The sequence below is a fragment of the Cucurbita pepo genome, chromosome LG03, assembly GCF_002806865.2.
Source record: "Cucurbita pepo subsp. pepo cultivar mu-cu-16 chromosome LG03, ASM280686v2, whole genome shotgun sequence".
Taxonomy (NCBI): Eukaryota; Viridiplantae; Streptophyta; class Magnoliopsida; order Cucurbitales; family Cucurbitaceae; genus Cucurbita; species Cucurbita pepo.
This window is the reverse complement of record NC_036640.1, coordinates 12,747,481-12,771,641: the sequence shown is the minus strand read 5'-3', so window position 1 is coordinate 12,771,641 and position 24,161 is coordinate 12,747,481. Positions and strand designations below refer to the sequence as shown.

The following is a 24,161-nucleotide window of genomic DNA, read 5'->3' as shown; positions in this document are numbered from 1 at the left end:
TGACCTATATCCTCAAAATTTCATTTCAAAGATCTAGCTCATTGTATTAAAAATTATATCAAACATATAGCTGTCGCTGCCCGAACAGCTTCCGCTTACCACCCACCTAAACTCTTGCCACATGCTCCCTCAGTCAAAATGCAGCCGAGCGGATAATAACTATTCGATCGCTGTATTCTTGCGATATCAAAAACGTTCGTCATTAAACAGATTAAAACTGATGAACATCTAAATTTGAACTGTTCTTTCTAAGCAGCATATTTGCATTTCAACTCCTGCACGAAAAATCGACCCAAAAATAAAAACCGCTACCTTCCAAAAGAAATCATGTGCAGTGCTAAGGGGTAGCTCAAGAACACAACCAGAAACAAGGTTTGACAATGTTAGCTTTGCATAGCACCTAAAGTTATGTTAAATATTCATCGAAAACGTGACACGGGAACCATATTTATAATAAACCAAGCCCACCATCAGCAGATTTTGTCCGCTTTAGCCTGTTACGTATCGTCGTCAACCTCGCAATTTTAAAACGCATCTACTGGGGAGAGGTTTCCACACTCTTATGTTCCTCTCTCCGACCAGCGTGGGATCTCACAATCCACCACCTTTGAAGGGCCCAACGTTCTCACTGGCACACCGCCCGATGTCTGCCTCTAATACCATTTGTAACAAGCCAAGCCCACCGCTAGCAGATATGGTCCGCTTTGACCCGTTACGTATCGTTATTAGTCTCACAGTTTTAAAACGTACCTAGAAAGGAGAAGTTTCCACACCTTTATAAGGAATGTTTCGTAAAAAAAAGCCTATATATCCGAAAGATTCAAAGACTCGAAAAGAAGGAACAAGTGAAGAAGCTACTATTATGTGCTATTTTATTGATACAGGCTCACAAATCATGAAATGCCTTTATATCATTCATAAATTCTACAACTGTGAAGCTACAAAAGGGGAAAAGATGAGCCATAGCTTCAGAAGATCTCAATATCAAACGAACAACAAAAATTTCAGTGATTCCATTAATATAAATTGAAAGACAACCAAGCATAGCAATGAACACAGAAACATCAAACCAACAAATCATAATACGAATCATAATGAACAAGAATAAGAATCCAAGTAGCCTACCGTGTAAACGCCGAGCAATCCCGCTACGCATCGGCCTTCTTCCCTTGCGAATAATAATTCATATACCACCGGACGAACTTCTTCAGCCCGGTCGGGAGATCTGTGGTTGGTTTATATCCAAGTTCCCTTTGAGCCAAGCTAATATTGGCATGAGTAAACTGAACATCACCATTCCTTGGCAACTTCATTACGTTCCTCTTTGCTTTCACCTTCAAAAGCTTCTCCAAAATGCTCACAAGATCCGACACCGGCACCGGCGACGTATTCCCTAAATTGAATACCCGAAGCTGCGCCGGTCCCTTCTTCTTCCCTCCACTCCCTGTGCTCTTCTCAGCAGTGTCCAAAGATGCCAAACAACCCTTTACAATGTCATCAATGTACGTGAAATCTCTAGCCACAGTGCCATGATCAGCTGCTTCAAATATGGGAATTGACTTTCCTTTCAAGATATCTCTTGTGAAGAAGAAATAAGCCATATCAGGCCTTCCCCATGGTCCATAAACAGTGAAGAATCTCAGCCCTGTCAATGAAAGTCCATAGATATGATTGTAACTGTGTGCAATTTCTTCTCCACCCTTCTTCGTCGCCGCGTAAAGACTCGCCGGTTCATCGGTCCGGTCTTGTTCCGAAAAGGGTACCTTAGTATTCAATCCATAAACAGAGCTAGAAGACGCCCAAACAATTGCAGGCTGTGGATTTGCAGATTTACAGACCTCCAAAAGACTAACTAATCCAGCTATGTTGCTATGAACATAAGAACTAGGATTTTCCATGGCGTACCTGACGCCGGCCTGAGCTGCCAAATGCATCACATGCGTGAACGGAACCACTTCAAAAAGCTTCTTCAACAGAGCCGAATCGTTGATATCGCCTTCAACGACGAACACGCCGGTGCGCTCCAAAAGCGCTTGACGGTCTCGTTTTAACGATTGATCGTAGTAGTTGTTGAAATTGTCGAGGCCAAGGACGCCGTCGCCTCGGCGCTTCAGCGCCACCGAGACATGAGTTCCTACGAATCCGGCGGCGCCGGTTACGAGAACAGAGATCCCATTACGAGACCTAACTCGAGCCGATGAGCGAACTCTTTTCTCCCAGGACGGTCCGCCCCAGTCGTAAGTGCTTAGTGATCGGCGGGAAGGATCGGAGGACAGCGGCGACGACGACGGCGATCTGTAGAAGAAAATCAAGATCGAACCAAGTATAATTAAGGACCAGAATGTGAGCTTCGTTATCGATGACTGCCACCGGACGCGATGAATGTACGCTGATTTCTCCATCTTAAACTTTCCCGGAGTTGAAGGAATGTTATCGAGATGCGACATTACTTTTCCGTAGCTTTGAACAAAAATCTCAGAAATGGGAATCGCCGGAAACTTAACTGGCTATGGCTAGGGTTTTCTGGAACTGGTCCGACGAAAATCTTCCGGCATCGACGGTGGGGCGGCGTTGTTGCTGCGTTCTACCAGTTTTCCATTAGAGAATCTTCTGGTTTCTTGGAGGAAGATGTAACCATTGTTGACTAACGGAAGATCAAGAAATGGGGTTAAAGAGGGTTGAAAAACAAGAGAAATTTGAAGGAGGGAAAAGGGGAAATTAAAAATAGAATTGAATTACGAGAACCATTTTCCAATTATGAACTTTCAGTTGGATTTGTTGTTGGGTTGGCCTTGAATTTGGGATCCTCCTATCAGGAATGTCATTTTTGTTGCCCCCTTCATTTGGATGAGAAGCTTCCCACCAATTTAACCACATTTCTTTCTTCAAATTAGATTTAATCATAAATTTTTAATTCAAGAATTTGTTTGTTTGCTTGTTTTTTTTTTGTTTTGTTTTTTTTTTTTTTTTTTAAAAGCTGCAACTTTGGGAATGAATCTCATGAACAATTGAGCCTCTCTGTTTTAACCCAAAATTGTTAGTTTCATAGCTTACATTGTTCTTCCCAGGAACCATTTGAGAGGGACAGAATTTATTTTTTTTCATATCGTAGCTAAGAACAGGGTGAGTGATATGAACTAAGAGACATCAATCATACAATATACTTCAATGAAGGTTACAATTTAGACTAATTTAGAGTTATTGTATTTTAAGACTTTTTATTTAATTTCGACGTAATCGCTAATTATGGCCTTAATAGTTTCATTTTTAAGCTATATAAAGCTTTGTTGCAAGGAGACTTGGAAAATATAGAAAGAAGCAAATATAGAAAGAAGCATTTGTGCTAAAATTTGTGAATCATTCAAGCTCGACATGATCAATCTTGCTTGTGGAGTGATTCGAATCTCAAACAAGTGTTTGAGATATTTGATCAACAAGAGTCATTCAAGCTAGACATGATCGATCTTGCTTGTGGAGTGATTCGAATCTCAATCAAGTGTTCTTGCCTTGAGATATTCGATCAACAAGGTAATCCGAATCTTATTCCCCTTGTAGTTGATTCCTTATCTTATAAGTGAGATCCATGAAATAAATAAATATATCCACGCCCTTTTGAGCTCTCTCTTATAGTAAATCAAGAAGGTAATGATCACAAATACAGTCTCCATCCCCGTCCTTTATTTGCACAAACGACCCAAGATCGAAACTTTCCTTCCCCTATGTGGGATCTGGCCTCGGTTGGAGAGGGGAATGAAACATTCCTTATAAGAGTGTGGAAACTTCTCCCTAATAGACTCTGAGGAAAAGCCTAAAAAGGACGAAATTTGCTAGTGGTGGGTTTGGGCTGTTACATCATAAAACTCTCGTTTTCTCAGCTTCCAAACAACCGAGCTACCTACCGGTTATGAGTTCAATGAATTCAAAACGTTCAAACGATGTCGAGACGGAAATTTTATTCATAATTTATGGTTTTTTCAATAGGTAGGGGGAGCAAACATGGAAGGGCGATTAGAAACAAAAGTGAATAAGGCGTCTCGAAGTTCCAAAATCAGCCTTTCTACTACTAAAAGCTCTCAGGTTATACCAAATTACTTACCTCCTTACTGCCTATCTCTCATATCTTTCTTGGTTGTTCAGTGCTTGACGAATTGCTGAAGGACTTCGAAGTAGTCGGGGAACGTTTTTCGGGTGCATCCGGGATCCTTAATGGTAACTGGAACATCTTTGCAGGCAGCAAGCGAGAACGCCATGGCCATTCGGTGGTCGTCGTATGTGTCTATGGCCGTCACGTTTAGTTTCTCTGGCGGGGTGATTATACAGTAATCTGGACCTTCTTCAACGGTCGCTCCAAGCTGAAATATAACACACAACACGATGAGCAAAAAGAACAGCATCCACAAGAGCGGTCGAAAGACGAGGTAGAAGGAATTCGAAGGCTAACTTTTCGGAGCTCTGTGCAAATGGCGATCATCCGTTCGGTCTCCTTCACTCTCCAACTTGCAACTGAAATACAGACACAGAGAAACACAATGCAAGGTGTTTGAGATTCAAGTAATCAAAACGGATTGGGTTCTGGTTGGAATCGATTACGATCGTTTAAACCCGAAAAACACAGAAACGTACCATCTCTAATGGCAGTTGGACCATCGGCATACAATGCAACTACAGCGAGTGTCATAGCAACATCGGGCATTTTGTTCATGTTGACATCGATTGCTTTCAGATGTTTGCTCGTCGGAGAGTCTCGTGGCGGTCCAGTGATGGTGACACTGTTCTCTGTCCAGGTTACTTTAGCTCCCATCTTCTCAAGAACTTCAGCAAATTTTACATCTCCCTGATGAGCAGAATATAATAAAAATATCATATTTAGAGTATGATGAACACATGGGGATTTACAAGCTATACCAACGGCCCAAACCCACCGCTAGCAGATATTGTCCTCGACTTTCCCTTTCGGGCTTCCCCTTAAGGTTTTTAAAACGCGTCTGGTAGGGAGAGGTTTCCGCACCCTTATAAAGAATGCTTCGTTCCCCTCTCCAACCGATGTGAGATCTCACAAAGTAGTGGGCTTTAGCTATTACATCGAATCTTGAAGGTAGAGATATCTACGGTAGGAAAAGGTCGAGAATGCAAAATATTTTAGTGTGCAGTTACCTGCAAACTACTGGTGCCACAACCTTCAACGGTAACCGTCCCACCAGTGACAGCCGCACCAGCGAGGAAGTAGCTTGCACTCGAAGCATCGCCTTCGACATAAGCATGTCCGGGAGACCTGATGTTTTTCTTCGCTCGTTAGCACCAGTGTAACAGGATTATGGAAGCTAATACACCTATATTTTGTAGAAACTTACTTGTATTTTTGACCTCCACGAACGAAGAACCGATCCCAGCTATCATTGTGTTCCACGGTGACCCCAAATCGTTCCATCAGTTTCAAAGTCATATCGACATACGGAACCGAAATCAGCTTATCAATTATCTCGACTTCAACGTCTCCTAAAGCCAGAGGAGCTGCCATCAGCAAGGCAGTTAAGTATTGACTGCTAATGGAACCAGAGAGTTTTACCTGAAAACAAGATGACGAATAGCTATAAATTTAAAGATTACATTCACTTGAGAACTGCAAGAACATTGCCTAGTGAGGCATGATGTAGTTATATGTTATAATACTCACCTTCCCCCCTGGAAGACCTCCTTTTCCAACTACACGGACCGGAGGGCAGTTAGTGCCGAGGAAACAATCGACATCGGCACCGAGCTGCTTGAGACCATCAACCAAATCTCCGATCGGTCTCTCTCTCATTCGAGGTACTCCATCAAGAACATATCTGTAACGTTTCTAAGTCGTTAGTATGTAACTACGCAATGGAATACGAGTGGATGTTTTGCAAGTTATGTATACTATATTACATTGTAACAGCCCAAGCCCAAACCCACTGCTAGTAGATATTGTCCGCTTTGGCCTGTTACGTATCGTCGTCAGCCTCACGGTTTTAAAACGTGTCTACTAGGGAAAGGTTTCCACACCCTTATAAGGAATGTTTCGTTCCCCTCTCCAACCGACGTGGGATCTCACGTACATTGGTGTCAAGCTAAATATTCACTTCAAACAAGTATTCATTTACGTTCATAAGGGTACGTGTTCAACTCGTGTTCGGTTCAAGCACTTGATCAAGTAAATGTCACCTTAAATTTCCACCAGCGGCAGTAACTGCAGCTGCCAATGGACGCATTGCTGTTCCAGCATTGCCAAGGAAAAGTTGAACTTCTTCATCCCTTGATTCTTTGGCCACTGGGAAGAGACCACCAGAGCCTCCAACAATGGCTCGTTTGTTCGCACCGTCCTCTTCAACGTGCAGCCCGAGTGTTTTCAATGCACCAAGCATATAGTGGATATCATCACTACTCAACAAGTTGTCTACCACTGTTGTTCCCTGAATAATTAATTAGAGATAACAACATAAGCTACCCGATGTAACAGCCCAAGCCACCACTAGCCGATACTGTCTTCTTTGGGCTTCCCCTCACGATTTTTAAAACGCGTCCACTAGGGAGAGTGTTTCCACACCCTTATAAGGAATGCTTCGTTCCACACTCCAACAGATCTGGGATCTCACAATCCACCCTCCTTGGGAGCCCAGTGTCCTCGCTGGCACACCGCCCGACGTCTGGCTCTGATACCATTTGTAAGAGCCCAAGCCCAGCGCAAGTAGATATTGTCCTCTTTGGGCTTTCCCTTCCGAGCTTTCCCTCAAGGTTTTTAAAACGCCCACTAGGGAGAGATTTCCACACCCTTATAAGGAATGTTTCGTTCCCCCTCCAACAAAAGCACAAACTAATAGAACAACCGGTCACAATGACCGGTTCTACTTGATAAGAGAGAGCTAATGTCCCCTTTACCTATTGAAAAACCCTTACTTAAAGAAAATGGAATCATTCGACCAAACCATAAACAACAATTCTTGGCTATATCCTCCATGAAATGCATTTGATTGACAGAACAACCATTTCTTAATCAAATGCATCATCCATTATTAGAGGCAGAAAGAACATGAATAAGTGTTTACAAACAGAAGAACAAATGATTTTCCAAGCCAACGAGTTACTATTGGACAACACCATTTTTCATTCTATAAATTTGATCAGCAATTAAACAAACTCAATCGATCGCTAAGCATTACAGAAAATCCAATACGTTAATTTCAATGCAAACTAAAAAAAAAAACCCCCACGATCTTGCATACCTCGGAGAGAGCAGCGAGAAGCAGAATCCGATTCGAAAGGGATTTAGAACCAGGCAAGTGGATGGTCCCAGAGATCTCTTTAATGGGTTGCAACACGATCTCCGGCACCGTCGTGGCGGCGGAAGCCGAAACCTTAAGAGGAACGACGGCGCTTACTCTACCAGCGGCAGAATTTCCCCTTACTTCATCGCCACATTTCAAACCCCGGAAATTCAGAGCTCCCACAAATGGTGACCTCACAGAGAACAAATTTACGGAGTTGGGCTTCTGAGATTTGGGAATTTCATGAAGAAATCGAGGGGTCCGAACGCCATTGCAGATTTTGCTCACTTGGGCCATTTCCCTCTCTCTCCTTGCCTCTCTTACTCTCTCTCTAACATATAAATCTCTCTGAAACCGGTCCAAGTTACGCAATGGCGGGCGGGTAGGTGTGGAAAGAGTTGGTGGAAATGGGTTTTGTATTCGCTTGGATTATCGACTCCACCAACCAACTTAGCCACCACAAATTACCAAATTCCAAAGATCGGAGGAGGCGGCTGAGTATTAAAGAAATGTGTTGGGCGAGTCAACCCTTGTGTTTACCGCGCACTTCTGGGGTTGAAAGGTGAGTCAACTCGGTGATTGTTGGCAAACTTGTTAATGGGAGTGGTGTTTATTGTTTACACGATCATTTTACCTTTCTGTCCTGTTAGTTGTTGTTTGCGGAACATCAGTGGAAGCGACTGATTAGGGATATAATCGTAAAAGAACAGCGGTTAAAACATAGGGGTATATTGGTAAAATAAAGTCGGATTCAGGGGTAAAAAGGGAAAAAAAATTTGGACCATTTCTCGATTTGTGCGTGTCATCCTTGCGCAGGGGCCATGCTAATCTTCTCTGTATCGTTCCAATTTTATCGGATGTCCCCGAAGGGACGAACACATCGTTGTACCCTTGGCTATATGAAGCGTTATTTTGATTGAAAACTAATCGATGTGGGACAAAAGGTTTCTGAACGACAGCTCATCTGTCAATCCGATAGGTATTCTGATGGGACAAAGGTCAGTCGACACATCGTAAACGCAAATCATGGGAAAGTGTGCAAACATACCTCAATTAAATTCTTTGGTAATTATTATTTCATTATAATTACGAACTTCTAAAATATATATTTTTAAGGTAAGCATTTTTTTATATAACCATTAATTATATTATGTGTGCAATTAGTTATGTAAATTCTTACATATTTCAGGTTAATCATTGAAGTATTCCATGCAGACAAATACTGAGGCTGTTAAATGGTAACATTCACTTCAAATTATAAATTCATACTTCACTGACATACTTTAGCATTTTATTATGGAAAAATTACTGAATTATATAGATAAAATTCAAGTTCCAAAATAATATCCATGAACTTGTTTTTTATATTTCCTCTTCTCGACCAACGGTAGTGACCAACGGTAGTGAAGGAGAGAAAGGAAAACATGTTCTCAAACCTAAACGGTATAACAAAAGTCAACATGAGTATAACTCACCGGTAACTGACATGTACATCTTTTGTGAAATCTCATATCAGTTGGAGAAGATAACGAAACATTCTGTGAGGAACCCTCTTTCTAGCATATGCATTTTAAACCGTGAGGCAGATGGAAATACGTAACAAGTTAAAGCGAACAATATCTGTAAACAAGTAGACTTGGATTGATATCAGAGTCAAACGCTGAGCAGTCTATCAACAAGGACACTGGAATCTCAAGGTGGGATGGATTATGAGATCTCATGTCGCCTGGTAAAGGGAACAAAGCATTTCTTACGAGGGTAAATCTCTCCTTAACATACACGTTTTAAAACCGTGAGGTTGACGACAATACATAATAGACTAAAACAGACAATATCAGCTAGTAGTGGCCTCAGATTGTTACATCTTTCTTGAAATCGGAGGTTTAAATTCTCACATTCATACTCTTCTTTTACCGAAACAAAAAACTAGAGAGTAAAATACCCACTTGGTATAGGTAGATAGAATAATTAATAACAAAGAATATGCTGAGAACATGCTTTATATGAATATGCTTAAATACAGAATAACTTGAAGCATAAACGTTGATTTCAATCTATCTGACCACATTGACAACATTGAATATGGATAAGTAGTTGGATATCCAAATGAGAGAGCAACCACAGCCATATGTTTACGGCTGTTTTGGGACAAAAAAGGTGGGCTGGGACAAGCTGCCTCAAATAACAACAAATTCTTTCAGTTGAAAGATGAAAGAACCATATCCAATTATCCAAATCAATCCGTTACACAACTCACGCAAGCCATTTGTTTTCTTGTGTGGCCACAAAATCACATCCTCAACCCATAATCCTCTTCATTCCTCTCCCTCCAACGAGCTGGATGAGTTTTACTAAGAGATCCCACGTCGATTGGAGAAGAGAATGAAATAAGGGTGTGGAAACCTTTTCCTATCAAACGCGTTTTAAAAATCTTGAGGGAAAACCCGAAAGAAAAAGTCCAAAAAGAACAATATCTGCTAGCGGTGGGTTTGAGTCGTTACAAATGATATCAAAGCCAGACACCGAACGATATGTCAACGAGGAGGCTAAGTCCCAAAGGGGGTGGACACGAGGTACTGTGCCCAACAAAAAGGATGTTGGGCCCCGAAGGGGGGTGGATTGGGAGTCCCATATCGATTGGAGAATGAGTGCTAGCAATGATGCTGGGTCCTGAAGGAGGTGAATTGTGAGATCCCACATGGGTTAGGGAGGAGAACGGAACATTCTTTACAAGGGTGTGGAAACATCTTCCTAACAGACGCGTTTCAAAAACCTTGAGGGGAAGCCCGAAAGGGAAAAAACCCAAAGAGGACAATATCTGCTAGTGGTGGAGCTTGGACGGTTGCATTTATATTCATACAAAAATCAGTGCATATGATACCAAATACTGAAAATATAAGAGCAAGATGAAGCCATAAAGGCGTTTAGAACTACTATGGTGTTTAGAGAATGGATATGAGAATAAATAAAGGATGAAATACCTCTTAAGATTGAGCATAGCAGACACAGAAAAGAGAGGTCCAGGAGCTGTTGCAGACTTCAGTTTTACTCGAAATAAAACTAATGCCTCTCTGTTCATCATTTGTGACCTCATTTTCTGTAAACAGAATCATAAGCAACAGACAATCTGATTCAGCTTCACTTTTTTTTTTTTTTTTTCTTTTTGAACAAGAAGGATTCACGCTTAGCTTCTTTTATTACAATAAAGAAATTCGTGCCACGGATCGCCGATTTCCATAGATACTGATATAAATGATCCTAGCTAAGTTCTCGTGCAGCTGCTACGACAGCCTCTACTGTGATACCGAACTCCTTGTATATCTTTCCTGCAGGTGCACTCGCTCCGAATCGATCGATACCAATGGCCTTCCCTTTGCTTCCAACAATCTTGCCCCAACCAAATGTTGAACCGGCCTCAATGCTAACTCTAGCTGATACAGCTTCTGGCAAGACACTTTCCTTGTAGGCATCTGACTGCTCATCAAAAAGCTCCCAAGAGACGAAGGAAACGACTCTAACAGCTTTTCCTTCCTTTCTGAGTTCGTCTCCTGCTTGGGCAGCAATCTCCAATTCCGAACCCGTTCCTATCAAGATAACATCTGGCTTGTTGCCTGAAGAGTTGTCGGAAATAATGTATCCACCCTTCTCGACCCCTTCGATTGACGTTCCGGGGAGTTGAGGCAACTTTTGTCGCGAAAGAGCCATAATAGAAGGCCTCTTCCTGTTTACAACTGCAACTTTGTAAGCCCCAGCAGTCTCATTACCATCTGCCGGCCTAAACATCAATATGTTGGGCATTGCTCTAAAGCTAGCCAGATGCTCTATTGGCTGATGGGTTGGACCGTCTTCTCCGAGCCCGATCGAATCGTGAGTCATGACATAGATGACACCAGCTTCAGACAAAGCAGAAATCCTCATAGCAGCTCTCATGTAGTCAGTGAAAACAAAGAATGTGGCACAGTATGGGATAAACCCGGGGCTGTGAAGGGCAATCCCATTGCATATGGCGCCCATCCCGTGTTCCCTAACACCGAACCTTACGTTGCGTTCTTCTGGAGTGTTCTTTTGGAAATCGCCATACATTTTCAGAAGCGTCATGTTCGACGATGCCAAGTCAGCACTGCCACCAAGGAAACCAGGTAGAACCTTTGCAAGGGCATTAAGGCATTGCTGAGACAGATTTCTAGTGGCATCACCTGGACTCTCAGGTGTATATTTCTGCAAAGTTTCATTCAGGAAGGCCTTTAAGATATATACACTTTGAATGAAAACTTAGCACTAGGACAAGTTGATCTTAGATTCGAATAAAACGCCTATGTCGAGCACAACTTATTCAGATGCATCCATATTGTTCATTCCCAATTCGATGAAATTAAAAGTAATCAAATATGTGTATGCCGAATTCAATCGGATCTGACACGACTCACCGGAAGGGCATCTTCCCAGCCTGCAGGCAGTTCACCAGTGATGATAGACTTCAACTCAGCCGCTTCCTCTGCGTACTTCTTCTCGTATTCAGCAAACTTGGCATTCCATTCTGCTTCAAAATCTGCACCCTGAGGAATGTGACGACTCCAATGCCTGAAAATAATCGACAATGTTGCTCGGTAACACTTACCATGTCAACTAATTAGAAATAAGAACAAGAGAGCTAAGCATCCTTACTTCTGAACGTCCTCAGGCACGTGGAAAGGTTCATATGGCCATCCAAGGTTGCTCCTAGTAGCCTCAACTTCTTTTGCACCAAGTGCACTACCATGCACACTATACGAATTAGCTTTGTTTGGAGATCCAAAACCAATGGTTGTCGTCACCTGAGAAGAGAAAACTCGATCAAGAACACGGAAGTTAACATAAAGGATCCCAAGATTATGTTGAAATGAATAGAAATTAGAATTGTAACGGCCTAGGCCCACCACTGGCAGATATTGTCCTTTTTGGACATTCCCTTTCAGGCTTTCCCTCAAGGTTTTTAAAACGCGTCAACTAGGGAGAGGTTTCCACACCCTTATAAAGGGTGTTTCGTTCTCCTCTGGTGGATCTTACAAGAATACATGCTAGCTTTCCAAACAACTGAAAACAATCTTTTAAGTGAGTTTTTTTAATCTAATTTCAAGCATAATAAACGAAAAATACAATACTATTGTATTGCTATATCTAAGTGCAGAAAAGATACTTTAATTTCAAAGACATGTGACATCCCAAACCTTGATCATTGTAGGCTTGTCTTTAACAGCTTTAGCTTCCTGAATCGCAGCACGAATCTCATCATAGCCAGTGTTTCCATTCTTCACCCAGATAACATGCCAACCAAGACCCTCGAAACGAGTGTCGACACTCTCGGTGAACGCAATCTCAGTATCTCCATCGATTGAAATGTGGTTGTCGTCATAAAAAGCAATAAGCTTCCCTAATCCCCAATGACCAGCCAAAGAACAAGCCTCATTGGCAATTCCCTCCATTTGGCAACCATCTCCCAGTATAACATATCTGTATAACATATACACATACCTCTAAGCGAAAACAAAACAGGTGCTAATCATCAGCAAAATGGCAATTCTCTTACGTGTAGTGGTCGACGATCTCGCTGTCGGGTTTGTTAAAACGAGCAGCCAAGTGTTTCTCTGCAAGGGCCAGACCAACGGCATTTGCAATTCCCTGTCCAAGGGGACCTGCACTCCATTAGAAAAACAGAATCATATCAAAATTTTTCTTGAACGATGGATCAATTAAGTTTCAAGACAAGAATCTTACCAGTTGTGACCTCAACACCGGGAGTCTCGAAGTTTTCGGGGTGTCCAGGGGTTCGGCTTCCCCATTGACGGAAGCTCTTCAAGTCTTCCTCCTGATATCAATTTCATCAGATAGAAGCATTTGCTTAGTAAAGCCGGAAACTAGGCTAAATTCCAGAAGGATAAATCATTGTTCACTCCTACAAAACCAGTCTAGATGATCATCAAACTAAAAGTAAGAAGCGTAATACAAGAGGCCCCAAATATCAAGAGAAATCAGAGAATCACACCCAGAAACTTAGAATTTCGGCCAATTCGAATAAGATATGCCTAAGAAAATGTAGATCAAAACCAAATGAAGCTGCAGAAATGAATAATGCTCAGGAAACCAACCCTGACACTGTCGTAGCCAGCAAGATGAAGCAGAGCATACTGCAACATACAACCATGTCCAGCGGACAAAACGAAACGGTCCCGATTGAACCAGTAAGGGTTCTTGGGGTTATACTTCATGACCTCATCGTAAAGAATATGACCCATCGGCGCACAGCCCATGGGCAAACCAGGGTGGCCGGAATTAGCTTTCTCAACCGCATCAATGGCCAAGAATCGGATAGTGTTGATGGACTTCTCAACGAGGGCAGTTTCGGCGGTGGTGCCCAATGTCTCGGCGACGGCAGCTCTAACGATCTGGCGGCGGTAGTGGGTGGTCCTGGGGCGGTGGGCGGAGCCGGAAAGGCGCGGTGGCTTGGTGGCTTTGAGGCCGGAGAATGTGGGAATAGAGAGGGGAACTCTGTCGGATGAGGAATTGGAGCCATGGCGAGAGATTTCACGGGACAAGAGGGCTTGAGAAAGGGTGAGAGAAGAAGTGGAAGCCATGGCTGTGGATTGGTGAAGGATTGAAGAAATGGACCGTGAGAATATCAGTTATATTTCGTGTGGAAATAGAGCTTCGAGCTTCTCTGGACTACACAAAAATGGAGGTAAGAGACGAGAGGTGGCCATCGGATTAGAACAATGGAGAATCTCAGCCGTTGGCTGTGGCTAGGATATCCACTGCCTTTCAAAATTCCCTCCACTATTTTGCAGTTATAAAAAAAAAATGCATAGGAAAATCACCATGGCTAATAGTGATTTATATTGTTTTCTTTCTCAACATATACCATCTCTTGCAACAAAATTTATGCTTTTCTTACGGCAAAATGATTTGAAAGGTTAGATTTTTGAATACCATTCATAACTACACAAAACCCATATCGAAAGGAATGGAAAGATTACCTAATAATTGACTATCTGAGCATAACTTAGCGATGATCCACATGTATTTCTTCTTTTGAAGGTTCTCGTGTATGAGACTTGTTAATATATGTTAATATGATACAAATGAATCAATAAATAACATAACATATTGATGTCATATCTCATGAAAACAACCAAACTCGCCCAATAATTTAACTGAAGGCATCAAGTGATGGTAGTACCACGTTGATGGTTGGGAAATTAGAACTCCGGTATGATTCCGTTTGTTTCCTGAGAAATCTCGTAGGTAAGAAGAGATGCAAATTCCTTTGAGTTGGAAACTGAAGCTATGGCTACTATTGTTGCTGTAGAGATGCCTGGATGATAGACGTAAGAGATGGATGGATTCGGGCTGTTCTTAGCGAGCGAGCTATACTCCTTCCCTCAACGTATTCTTCTCCCAATGGCCACCTCGGTCGCACGTCGTACTGGATACAAAATTGAATATGTAGACTTGAGAAGGATAAAAAACCATAAAATAAAAGAAAGATGCTGTCATCATAAACTAGAATATTCATCAGGCCCTTTGAATAACTTTGGACAAAGTATTCTTTTTCTAAGCTTAGTAGTAAAACCCAAACATGTGATGGCTTCACTTGTTCCTATTTTAATCAAGGGGCAAGAGGGTTACAGTGAAGATTAGAACCATACCAAAGTATCTTCGGGTTCATCGGCTGGTGGTGGAGGATCAAATCTCCCAATGCGATAATGCTCGAGGCCCGTCCAAGCCACCATTACACCTTGGCAACACAATTAAAAGAGATTGGTGTCCTAATACGCATACGATACGGTGTGCGAACTTATTTAAATAAGATTGCACCAGAAATGGTCAACAAAACCGTTGTATATTAAGCAGGCCAAATATTTTGCACAAGAAAATCTGCTACTTTGTTAAGGAAAGCTCTCTACATCTCCCATAAACACACCGACAAACGTACTTGGAGCTTAAAATAAGTCATCAACATTAATCATTTTTAAACTATGGTCAACCTACATTTTTTATGTCCGAGTTCAGGTTTTAAATTTAGAGATCTCATATCTGTTGGAGAGGGGAACAAATCATTCTTTATAAAGGTGTGGAAACCACTCCCTAGCAAACACGTTTTAAAAACTTTGAGGGAAAGCCTGAAAGGAAAAGCCTAAAAATGACAATATTTGTTGGTGGTGAGCTTGGGTTGTTACATAAATGGTCAATTACTCTAATAGACATGAATTTATCCAAGTTGAGCAAAAGGAAATATACCATTATCAGTGCAGAGACTGGGAGGAGGGCAGACAAGCTGCAGGCCCTTCTTCCTGACAACCTCAGTAAGTTGAGCCCTAACGTACTTATTTGATGCAACACCTCCTGAGACTACCTGCATAGGAAAAACACAAGATGAATTCCTCGTTTCAACAATGTGTACAGCTCACTGGCAAGAAAATGAAAATGTAAGATGCATTGGGAGTAATGCGAAGGGAATAAAAGATGTTGAGCAGCTCATTTTACCAAATGTTTTATGGATGGTTCAATCTTCAATGCCCATTCAATTGCTCGTTCACACCTTTCCTCTAGATGCCGTACTGCAACACGCTGCAATAAATTTAACACAAGGATCAATTGACGTAACGGTACAAGATTAGTCCATACAGACTGATGGATACCTGAAAAGAGGCAGCAATATCAGCCCTCACACTCCTGTCTTGGCTGCTTGCAGAAGAAAGAGGAATTTTTGCATCACTGCACACGTTATGTACATTCATCAAAGAACTGAGAAAAAAAACCTATTGCTCTTAAAAATGTCAAAGCAGAAACTTTCAACACGTGAAAACTCTGTAATAAGCTTCTCAGACAGGATAACCATCAGCCCAGTCTTACCAATCTGACGGAACTGTAGTACTGGAAATAAACTATACAAACAAATGACCCAAGTGCTCAGATATTACATTGTGAAATTAATAGCATGAGTTACTTAAAACCGGGTAGATACATCAATACTTCAAATCTAATAGACCTTTAAAACATCATGCCTTCAAAATAAATATTAACTATGTCTGGCCCTTTACATCAAAACTATATTTGGATTTTCATTTTTGTATAGATTTTGCCACAACTCCAACAACATGGTTAGGTTATTTGAAGCTCAAAGATTATATGTGATTCTTGCTGATGACATTGTTATTAGAAAGGATGAAGAAGTACATTCCAGATAAATACATACATGTTTCTGGATTCAATAGTCAGCCTGACTTGAGTCTTCAGCCCCGCATAAGAGAAGTTGCAATCTTTATGTTGCTTCATTGGAGTCTATAGAGATAAATATTTGAAAACTTAATATACATACTTGCCAACACAGAAATATATGCTTACTATTTGTATCTCATGTCTATTCACTACCAATAAAATAAGGATATGCAAATGCAATGACAAACAACACGTTGAATTAGAAAAATTACTGAGAACTTAATTGATTTTGGATCCCCCTCTCTGGCAAGCTCCTCTATAGCCGGCCCACCGCTCTTCCTAAGATCAAGACCAAGCCATTTGGCAGTCTTGTCATATGCCTCCCCAATCGCATCGTCTATTGTTGTTCCAAGTTGTATGTATTGGCCAAGATCTTGGGCGAGAACAAGTAAGTTGTGTCCCCCTAGAATGGATAGACATTAATTTTCTATTCTTTGAAGTCCTTGTCAAAAGCTCGAAAAATCATCTTGAGTCATCTTAATAACACCTCCTAGAAGACCGAATACTATACTCCACAATGAGCAGAATAAACCAGACAAACTTTACCTCTACAGTCATGAAAAAGATGCAGTGTTCGTTCTCTCCATCACAGTTGATTAAAAATGTAGTAGTTTGTAATACTTTTCCCCTTATGCATCGCACTCATGAAACACCAATTCTATTCATGAAACTGAAGTTCAACCCACTCCATTGCTCAAAATTTATTGAAATAGTTCAAATAATGTACTTACAATTAATGAGATAGCAATGACAGCGCTCGACCATTTAAATATAATGCTATCAATAAAAAGAACTGAACCTAAATGTTAACGACTTTAGAAGTTTTACCTCCTGCATAGCATTTCATAATTGGATTTGAGATGCATCAAATTATAAAAGACCCTAAAATTTTGAAACAAAAAGTTGGAAAAGATCAAGCAATTTAAAAATACATTAATCCAGAAATTTGCACTCTCTATCTCTTTTCTGTTTTTACACATCTAGACACGGGAAATGAAAATACAATTTGCATGTGTGTAAGGAAAATGAAGGAAGGATGAAAAATAAATGTGAATGGAGAATGTATAGGAGAATATAAAGTCTTACCAGAAATGAGCAGTGCCATGAAAGGAAATTGCAACTCCCGTTCAACTAATCTACAGAGGAAAGAAGAATGTTTTAATCAGAAAAGTATCCCGCCAGGAAGTACAAACCAAACCAAACCAAACCAAAAATTCATCCTCTGACAGTAAACAAATTAACAAATATGAGCCAACCCAGATCTAATTTGCATTGATAATTTGATATGCATACCTAGCCACCAGAGCATGAGCCTCCATGTGATGCACCCCAACAATTGGTAGACTAAAGCTACCAGCAATTTTCCGGGCCTTCTGCACACCAACTGCATTTCAATTGCATGGAGAATAAGTCCTAAGAATCTCCTAATAAAGATAAATCTTCACTTGTATAATTAAAGATAGAAAGAAGCTGAACTGATTCCGTACGTCTATGTTATGATTAGTGAATAGTGATTCGTTCCATGGCTACTAGCCTAAGAACCATATTCGTGCGAACATAAGCATTGATACATATATCTTACATATTTGTTTAACAGTGCTAATAAAGAGATAAAACAGATGGGTTTGCAACAGCACAAAGCAGACAGATAACTTAGGCTTAAACCCTAAGGGGGAATCCTGCAAATTACCACGGAGGCAGAGGCTCAAACCAGGGCCAATGGTTACAGCAACTGCCGATAAATCCCTTTCTGTTAAGTTAGCCTTTTCCATTGTTTCCTGCACCACCTGTAGTCGACAGACAAAAAGGAATTGAAACCTACGTGAGAGTAAATAAAGAAGATATGGAAATTCATCATTTAGTATGCCTTGCAATCATGACCTTGTCAATCGCTTGTGCATGCGCTTCTTCTGCCATTTTAGGAGCAACACCTCCATAACGAGCAAGCAGCTCTGCCTTGATGTGGCAAGGATAAATTTAGACAAAAATGTACTGCAAGAAATAACTAAATAACTCCAAATAGACAAAATTATCAACATGTTTGACTAAAAAATTCGAAACTCGTTCCAAGTATAATGAAACCTAACATTACAAATGTGCAAAAACTCCTGGGAAAAGGGAGATTCATTGATATTAACTTAAAGATAAATACCTGAGAAACTATAACTTGGCTAAGAATTTCGCCATTTCCTTTTACCTAAAAGCATCATAAAAACCAGAATTCACGTTTACAACAGTCAAAAGCACTCGCTCGAAAATACGCAAAGTAAAGCAAGGTCTATAGCTTACAATGGCAGCCGCGGTATCATCGCAGCTCGTTTCGATGCCAAGAACAATCAAATCGTCTTGCGGCCTTGAAATTTGAGTGTGGATTCCAGCAGAGCTAGTCATTTTCAAAGCAGAAAATCGGGCAGCTGAATCATTTGATGATATACATGGTCGAATCCCATTGATTCGTAGTAGCTTGTGGAAGTTCAGTGATTTCAAAGTATTAAGCGCGTACGGAAGTGAAGGTTTTGGGATAAGGTTTAAGCGGGAAAGTGATGAAGAAAATGCCATTCCCGCGGAGCAGCAGCGCTTCTGAAAGTCTGTAAGGTCGAAGGAGACGAATATATTGATTTTTATTTTTCGATTTTTAAATATCAAAATTATAAATGGAGCGTTTAATTTTTTTTTTTTAATTTTAATTCCTAATTATAAATGGTGGATTAATTTTAGACCTTAAACTTTAAAACAATTATATTTTAATTAATTAACTTAATAAAAAGTAATTGTTTAATCATTGATATACCTATAATTACAACAATAAAAAATTAAATAAATTTAAGGGTTTTTTTAATTTAACTAATTTTTTAGCATAATTTAACCAATAATTAAAAGAATTAAAAATTACACCCATTATTTTGGGATACTAATTAAAATTTTATGGCGCGTTTTGAATGGAAAGAGAATTTTTAGAAGACTTGAAAAGAAGACATAGTGGAAAGACGAAATTACCCTTCATCGATGCCTTTTTCTTTTCCTTTTCTTTACCAAGCTGAAGGGCACAGAAAGAGAGAGCTTTCTTCGCGCGCGGTTCCCCCGTTTCAGGTTCTTCACATTTTCGTCAACTTTCCGGCGACTTCCCGATCACTGCAAGCTCCGTAAGGCTCTCTTTCTTTACTCTTTAGATGTCGAAAGTCTTATGGTTTATCGCTGCATGGAGTTACTTTTGATTTTTAGTTTGTCTTTTTTGATGTGTTTGATTCAACGTAGCTGATTTCAAGAGTCTGTTGAGATTTAGGGTTTTAAAGTGGATGGAAATGTTGAATTTTGTTCTTTTGTTCTCTGTTCTCGTTCTTGTGTTCTGCGGGGCTAATGAATTAGTTAGAAATTTGGTATGCCGAAGATTGGTGGTAATGCTAATTTTGGGTTGGTTTGTGTATGATTGATTGGGAACTGGAAATTTTGGCTCAACAGATGATAGTTGGAGGTCAAACTATCCAATTATGAGAAATATGCGTTGAGATTTATTTTACCTGTGGGGATCTACACTATTATTCACAAGATCAGTGAAGATGTTTATGCAACATTTGTACTTTAACAAGAGGTTCTACACTGGAAATGTATTGAGATAAGAGGCTTTGGGAGCTGATTAAGGCACCGGGACGATCCGTAAATTGTTCTAACTCCTTCACCACTGCCCCAGCTAATTCTCTCCACATGCAAAGGAAAATTGTGAGATAGATGATCAAGCTGTTATTTTCTGTGTGTTAGAATTGTTGTAGTATTTAATAGTCTAGGGGATATCACTGGAGCTATTTTGGTTAAGCGTATTGTGAGATCTCACATCAGTTAGGAGGAGAACGAAGCATTCTTTATAGGGGTTTGGAAACCTTTCCTTAGTAAGCGCGTTTTAAAAACCTTGAGGGGAAGCTCAAAAGGAAAAGCCTAAAGAAGACAATATTTGTTAGCGGTGGGCTTGGGCTTGGGCTTGGGCTGTTACACGTATTGAGGCTAATGTGTAAAGGAATTAACTATGCTTTTTGTTGCGTTTGACATTTTTCCTTGACATGAAACAAAACCCCTTTTCACCTCTAATCAGCAGGCTTTGTTTTAAAATTTTTCATTATGTGTAATGTTACCCACTGACTCGATAGCTTAATGAAGAAAATTTAATTGGAGAAATATGCTCTAATATACTGTTTATTCTGGAACTCGGCATAAATTGCATCCAGATTCTCACATATAATTCAAGAATTGATTCCTCTTCTTCCTGATAAATTGAGTTCTCTGCTCCTGTTTGTAGGTGGAAGCTTATGGTGTTTGCCAGGGTACCTTAATGATGCCAATTTTATAGGTAGGTCGATCATGCCATTCTTTTCTTTCCAATATTTATGCTAGTTTTCTTATTCTGTAAAAAGATAAATCAGCCGGTTGGAGGTGGCTGAGAGAGTTGCTTTATGACGTGCTATCAGTCGCTAACATTGATAAAAATCTCATGGTACAGTAGGCAAATAAAGCGATGGTTTACTGATGGACTTGGCAGCTTACGAAATCTTAATGTATGGTTTAGTTTATGCATGCATAAAATCTAGACGGCATTGTTTTTTAACCATCGTCTGGAAGGAATAAAATATTCGCATTTCTTGCTTGAAGTACATTTGCAAATGTGTGGATACACTTTGTAACAGCCAAAGTTCACCGCTAGTCGATATTATCCTCTTTGGACTTTTCTTTTCGGGCTTCCCCTCAAGATTTTTAAAACGCGTTTGCTAAGGAGGGGTTTCTACGGCTTCCCCTCAAGGTTTTTAAAATGCGTCTACTAGGGAGAGGTTTCTACACGCATTATGAAGAATGTTTGGTTATCCTCCCCAACTAATGTAGGATCTCACAATCCACCCCCTTCGGGACCCAGATCGGGAGAGAGAAATGAGTGCCAGCGGGGACGCTGGCCCCGAAGGGGGTGATTGTGAGATCCCACATTGGTTAAGGAGGAGAACGAAACATTCTTTATAAGGGTGTGAAAACTTCTCCCTAGCAGACGCATTTTAATAACCGTGAGGGAAAGACCAAAGAGAACAATATATGCTAGCGGTAGGCTGGGGCTGTTACACACTATTTCATCTACACCTCCGAGAAACACAAGCATTCTTGTGTTCATTATGCCTGGACCTCCCTGTTATATGAAGGAAGTTCATTGTATTTCCATCTTCAGACGTCTCTGATATAATTCCTCCCATTTTCAGAAGTAACTATGCTATTGACTGGAGCAAAAGATAACCAACTCCGTGAGAGCAATAGCCAGAAGGTTCACCCACAACCCATGGAAGAGGCCATGAACCAGAAACCCGAAGCTGTGGAAGGCCTTATATCAAACCTTTTTGTTAACATTTCTTCCCTTAAGTCTGCTTATATCCAGCTCCAAGGTGCTCATACACCATATGATCCTGAAAAAATTCAAGTTGCTGATAAACTTGTAATTTCTGAGCTGAAGAAACTATCCGAGATCAAACACTTTTATCGCGAAAACAACCCCAAACCGGTATGTGTTTCACCACAGGACTCGCGCTTAGCTGCGGAGATCCAAGAACAACAAAGCCTTCTGAAAACCTATGAGGTTATGGTCAAGAAATTTCAGTCCGAAATTCAGAACAAAGATTCTGAGATTCTTCAGTTACAGCATCAGATTGAGGAGGCAAACCAGAAGAAGGTAAACCTGGAAAAGAACCTCAAACTTCGAGGGTTATCAATGAAAGAATCACAAGGTTCTGTAGATGAAAATGGAGATTTTCCTGTGGACTTGACACCTGATTTGTTTATATCAGCCGTGGAAGGCGCTTTTAAGGCCATTCACGATTTTTCGAAGCCTTTGATTAACATGATGAAAGCAGCTGGCTGGGACCTCGACGCTGCTGCTAACTCGGTTGAATCCAACGTTGTATATTCAAAAAGAGCTCACAAGAAATATGCATTTGAGTCCCACATATGCCAGAGAATGTTTTGTGGCTTTCAACATGAAAGTTTCTCAATCAAAGCGGACAATCATGCACTCACCAAAGAGGATTTCTTCCGGCAATTTCTTTCATTGAAGGACATGGATCCATTAGACATGCTTGGCCAAAATCCAGACTCCATTTTTGGTCAATTTTGCAGGAGCAAGTATCTACTAGTGGTCCATTCTAAGATGGAGGCCTCATTCTTTGGAAATTTAGATCAAAGAAACCATGTGGTAGGGGGTGGACATCCAAGAACCCCTTTCTATCAGGTTTTTCTTAAACTGGCCAAGGCAATCTGGCTCCTGCACAGCTTGGCTTATTCCTTTGATCCAACTGTAAAGGTATTCCAGGTTAAAAGAGGGAATGAATTCTCCGAGGTGTATATGGATAGCGTGGTGAAAAATCTGATCGTAGGCGAGAACGACCCGAAACCGAAAGTTGGCTTGATGGTGATGCCAGGTTTCCTGATCGGAGGAACGATAATTCAGAGTCGAGTTTATCTCTCGGGCGTCAGGGTTGCTGAATAAACAAACAAACATTTCGAGAAGGTTGTGCATCGATCCGAAAAGAATGTAGGCCTTTATGTATTTGTTTAATACAGGTTTTATCTGTTTGTTGTAATATATAGAGCTGTTATTTTGCTGTTCTGCTGTTTGTTGGGTTATCTGGTGAAAGAACTGTTTAGGCCTTGCCCCTCTCCATCAAGGTGTCTACGCCTGCTTGCACGATGTAATGTATTCATGTTTCAAAAGCAGGGAGTTAAATTTTACTTGGCCAAAATTTTGTCAAGCTTCTAAAAATCTCTCTTTTTTTTCAATTAAAAAAAATTATAAGTTTTTTTTAACTATTAATTTATGGTAATAAAAAAAATAATCTAAATTATATTTTAAAACTAGATCAGTGATAAGCTTTTATTATATTCCGCTGTAGATCAACTGTCGACAATGGAATCATTTTATTATTTTTACAATATTCAACTTCTAAACAATGTCACGTTGTCTGATGTCGCTTTTTTTTTTTCTAATTTATCTAATTTACTGGTAATTTAAAAGATTAAATTACAAGTTTGATTCAATAGGATAATAATATTAAATTTAAATTTTATGTGGTAAATTCTACCATAAATACATAAATATATAAATATATATATAATTAGAGATTAAATTTATAATTTTAAAAATTTAAAAATAAAATTGAAAGTATAAAAGTAATTTTAAAAAAACAAAATATAACAAAAATAAATAAGTTGGAATATCAAATGATAATTGCAACGTGGGGAGCAGGTGCATTCCATTCGGCTCCTCCACGTCAGCAATCTTATCTCATAAATGCAGAGCTTCGGTCAGCAACACGGTCAAGTTATTCCCATTCGCCGCAGAGCCGGCCTCTTCCACGCCATCCGAACAACTCCGATGGTTAGCCACGGCGGCGCTAATCCACACCCGAGCATCTTCCGCCGTATACTTCTCTCCAACCAACATCCCGGCTAGCTGCCAGGCCGCCTCCACGTAGAGCGTACGCTCAAAGCGACGTCGTTTTAAGTTTCTTATTTCGGTTCTGGCTTCCCTAACCCCAGCCTGGGCCAATCGAACCGGGTTCATCTAAGGGAAGGGCATTTTGGTAGTTGTTGCTGAGAAATAAA

General features: G+C 40.4%; 5 protein-coding genes and 1 non-coding gene across 9 annotated transcripts; 1 reads left to right on the top strand and 5 right to left on the bottom strand.

Annotated features, from left to right (window-relative positions):
- Nucleotides 1–66: 66 nt before the first annotated feature.
- LOC111790602 (UDP-glucuronate 4-epimerase 3-like) lies at nt 67–2,884 on the bottom strand. Of its 2 annotated transcripts, none has more exons than XM_023671569.1 (2): nt 1,126–2,884; nt 67–177 (listed from the first exon to the last, which is right to left on the bottom strand). In XM_023671569.1, the coding sequence occupies exon 1, from the start codon at nt 2,445–2,447 to the stop codon at nt 1,149–1,151; it is 1,299 nt and encodes a 432-aa protein (XP_023527337.1). In that variant the 5' UTR covers nt 2,448–2,884; the 3' UTR covers nt 67–177; nt 1,126–1,148. The 2 variants fall into 2 exon arrangements, with proteins under 2 accessions (XP_023527337.1, XP_023527338.1); XM_023671570.1 differs by having other exon boundaries at nt 67–170.
- Nucleotides 2,885–3,918: 1,034 nt separating this feature from the next.
- LOC111790599 (3-phosphoshikimate 1-carboxyvinyltransferase 2) lies at nt 3,919–18,497 on the bottom strand. Its single transcript, XM_023671567.1, has 10 exons — nt 18,492–18,497; nt 17,144–17,148; nt 7,245–7,602; nt 6,187–6,434; nt 5,675–5,828; nt 5,352–5,566; nt 5,155–5,272; nt 4,624–4,834; nt 4,442–4,503; nt 3,919–4,352 (listed from the first exon to the last, which is right to left on the bottom strand). Coding segments are annotated over exons 2-10 (1,587 nt in total). The 5' UTR covers nt 17,146–17,148; nt 18,492–18,497; the 3' UTR covers nt 3,919–4,133.
- Nucleotides 8,057–8,159, bottom strand: LOC111791941. The gene has a single exon (XR_002814731.1). It is a non-coding gene; the product is annotated as a U6 spliceosomal RNA (small nuclear RNA).
- Nucleotides 10,243–14,071, bottom strand: LOC111790597 (transketolase, chloroplastic). Its single transcript, XM_023671565.1, has 7 exons — nt 13,412–14,071; nt 13,041–13,131; nt 12,853–12,958; nt 12,494–12,776; nt 11,952–12,100; nt 11,714–11,867; nt 10,243–11,504 (listed from the first exon to the last, which is right to left on the bottom strand). The coding sequence occupies exons 1-7, from the start codon at nt 13,895–13,897 to the stop codon at nt 10,545–10,547; spliced, it is 2,229 nt and encodes a 742-aa protein (XP_023527333.1). The 5' UTR covers nt 13,898–14,071; the 3' UTR covers nt 10,243–10,544.
- LOC111790600 (probable tRNA N6-adenosine threonylcarbamoyltransferase, mitochondrial) lies at nt 14,304–19,141 on the bottom strand. The gene is made up of 13 exons (XM_023671568.1): nt 18,831–19,141; nt 18,694–18,738; nt 18,423–18,497; nt 18,232–18,328; nt 17,835–17,925; nt 17,628–17,677; nt 16,754–16,944; nt 16,519–16,604; nt 15,962–16,037; nt 15,807–15,890; nt 15,561–15,675; nt 14,969–15,057; nt 14,304–14,745 (listed from the first exon to the last, which is right to left on the bottom strand). The coding sequence occupies exons 1-13, from the start codon at nt 19,098–19,100 to the stop codon at nt 14,614–14,616; spliced, it is 1,401 nt and encodes a 466-aa protein (XP_023527336.1). The 5' UTR covers nt 19,101–19,141; the 3' UTR covers nt 14,304–14,613.
- Nucleotides 19,142–19,566: 425 nt separating this feature from the next.
- LOC111790465 (protein GRAVITROPIC IN THE LIGHT 1-like) lies at nt 19,567–23,299 on the top strand. 3 transcript variants are annotated; one of them, XM_023671368.1, is made up of 4 exons: nt 19,574–19,684; nt 20,830–20,880; nt 21,031–21,085; nt 21,770–23,299. In XM_023671368.1, the coding sequence occupies exon 4, from the start codon at nt 21,778–21,780 to the stop codon at nt 23,044–23,046; it is 1,269 nt and encodes a 422-aa protein (XP_023527136.1). In that variant the 5' UTR covers nt 19,574–19,684; nt 20,830–20,880; nt 21,031–21,085; nt 21,770–21,777; the 3' UTR covers nt 23,047–23,299. The 3 variants fall into 3 exon arrangements, with proteins under 3 accessions (XP_023527135.1, XP_023527136.1, XP_023527138.1); XM_023671367.1 differs by lacking the exon at nt 21,031–21,085 and having other exon boundaries at nt 19,567–19,684; XM_023671370.1 differs by lacking the exons at nt 20,830–20,880; nt 21,031–21,085.
- The last annotated feature ends 862 nt before the right edge of the window (nt 23,300–24,161 follow it).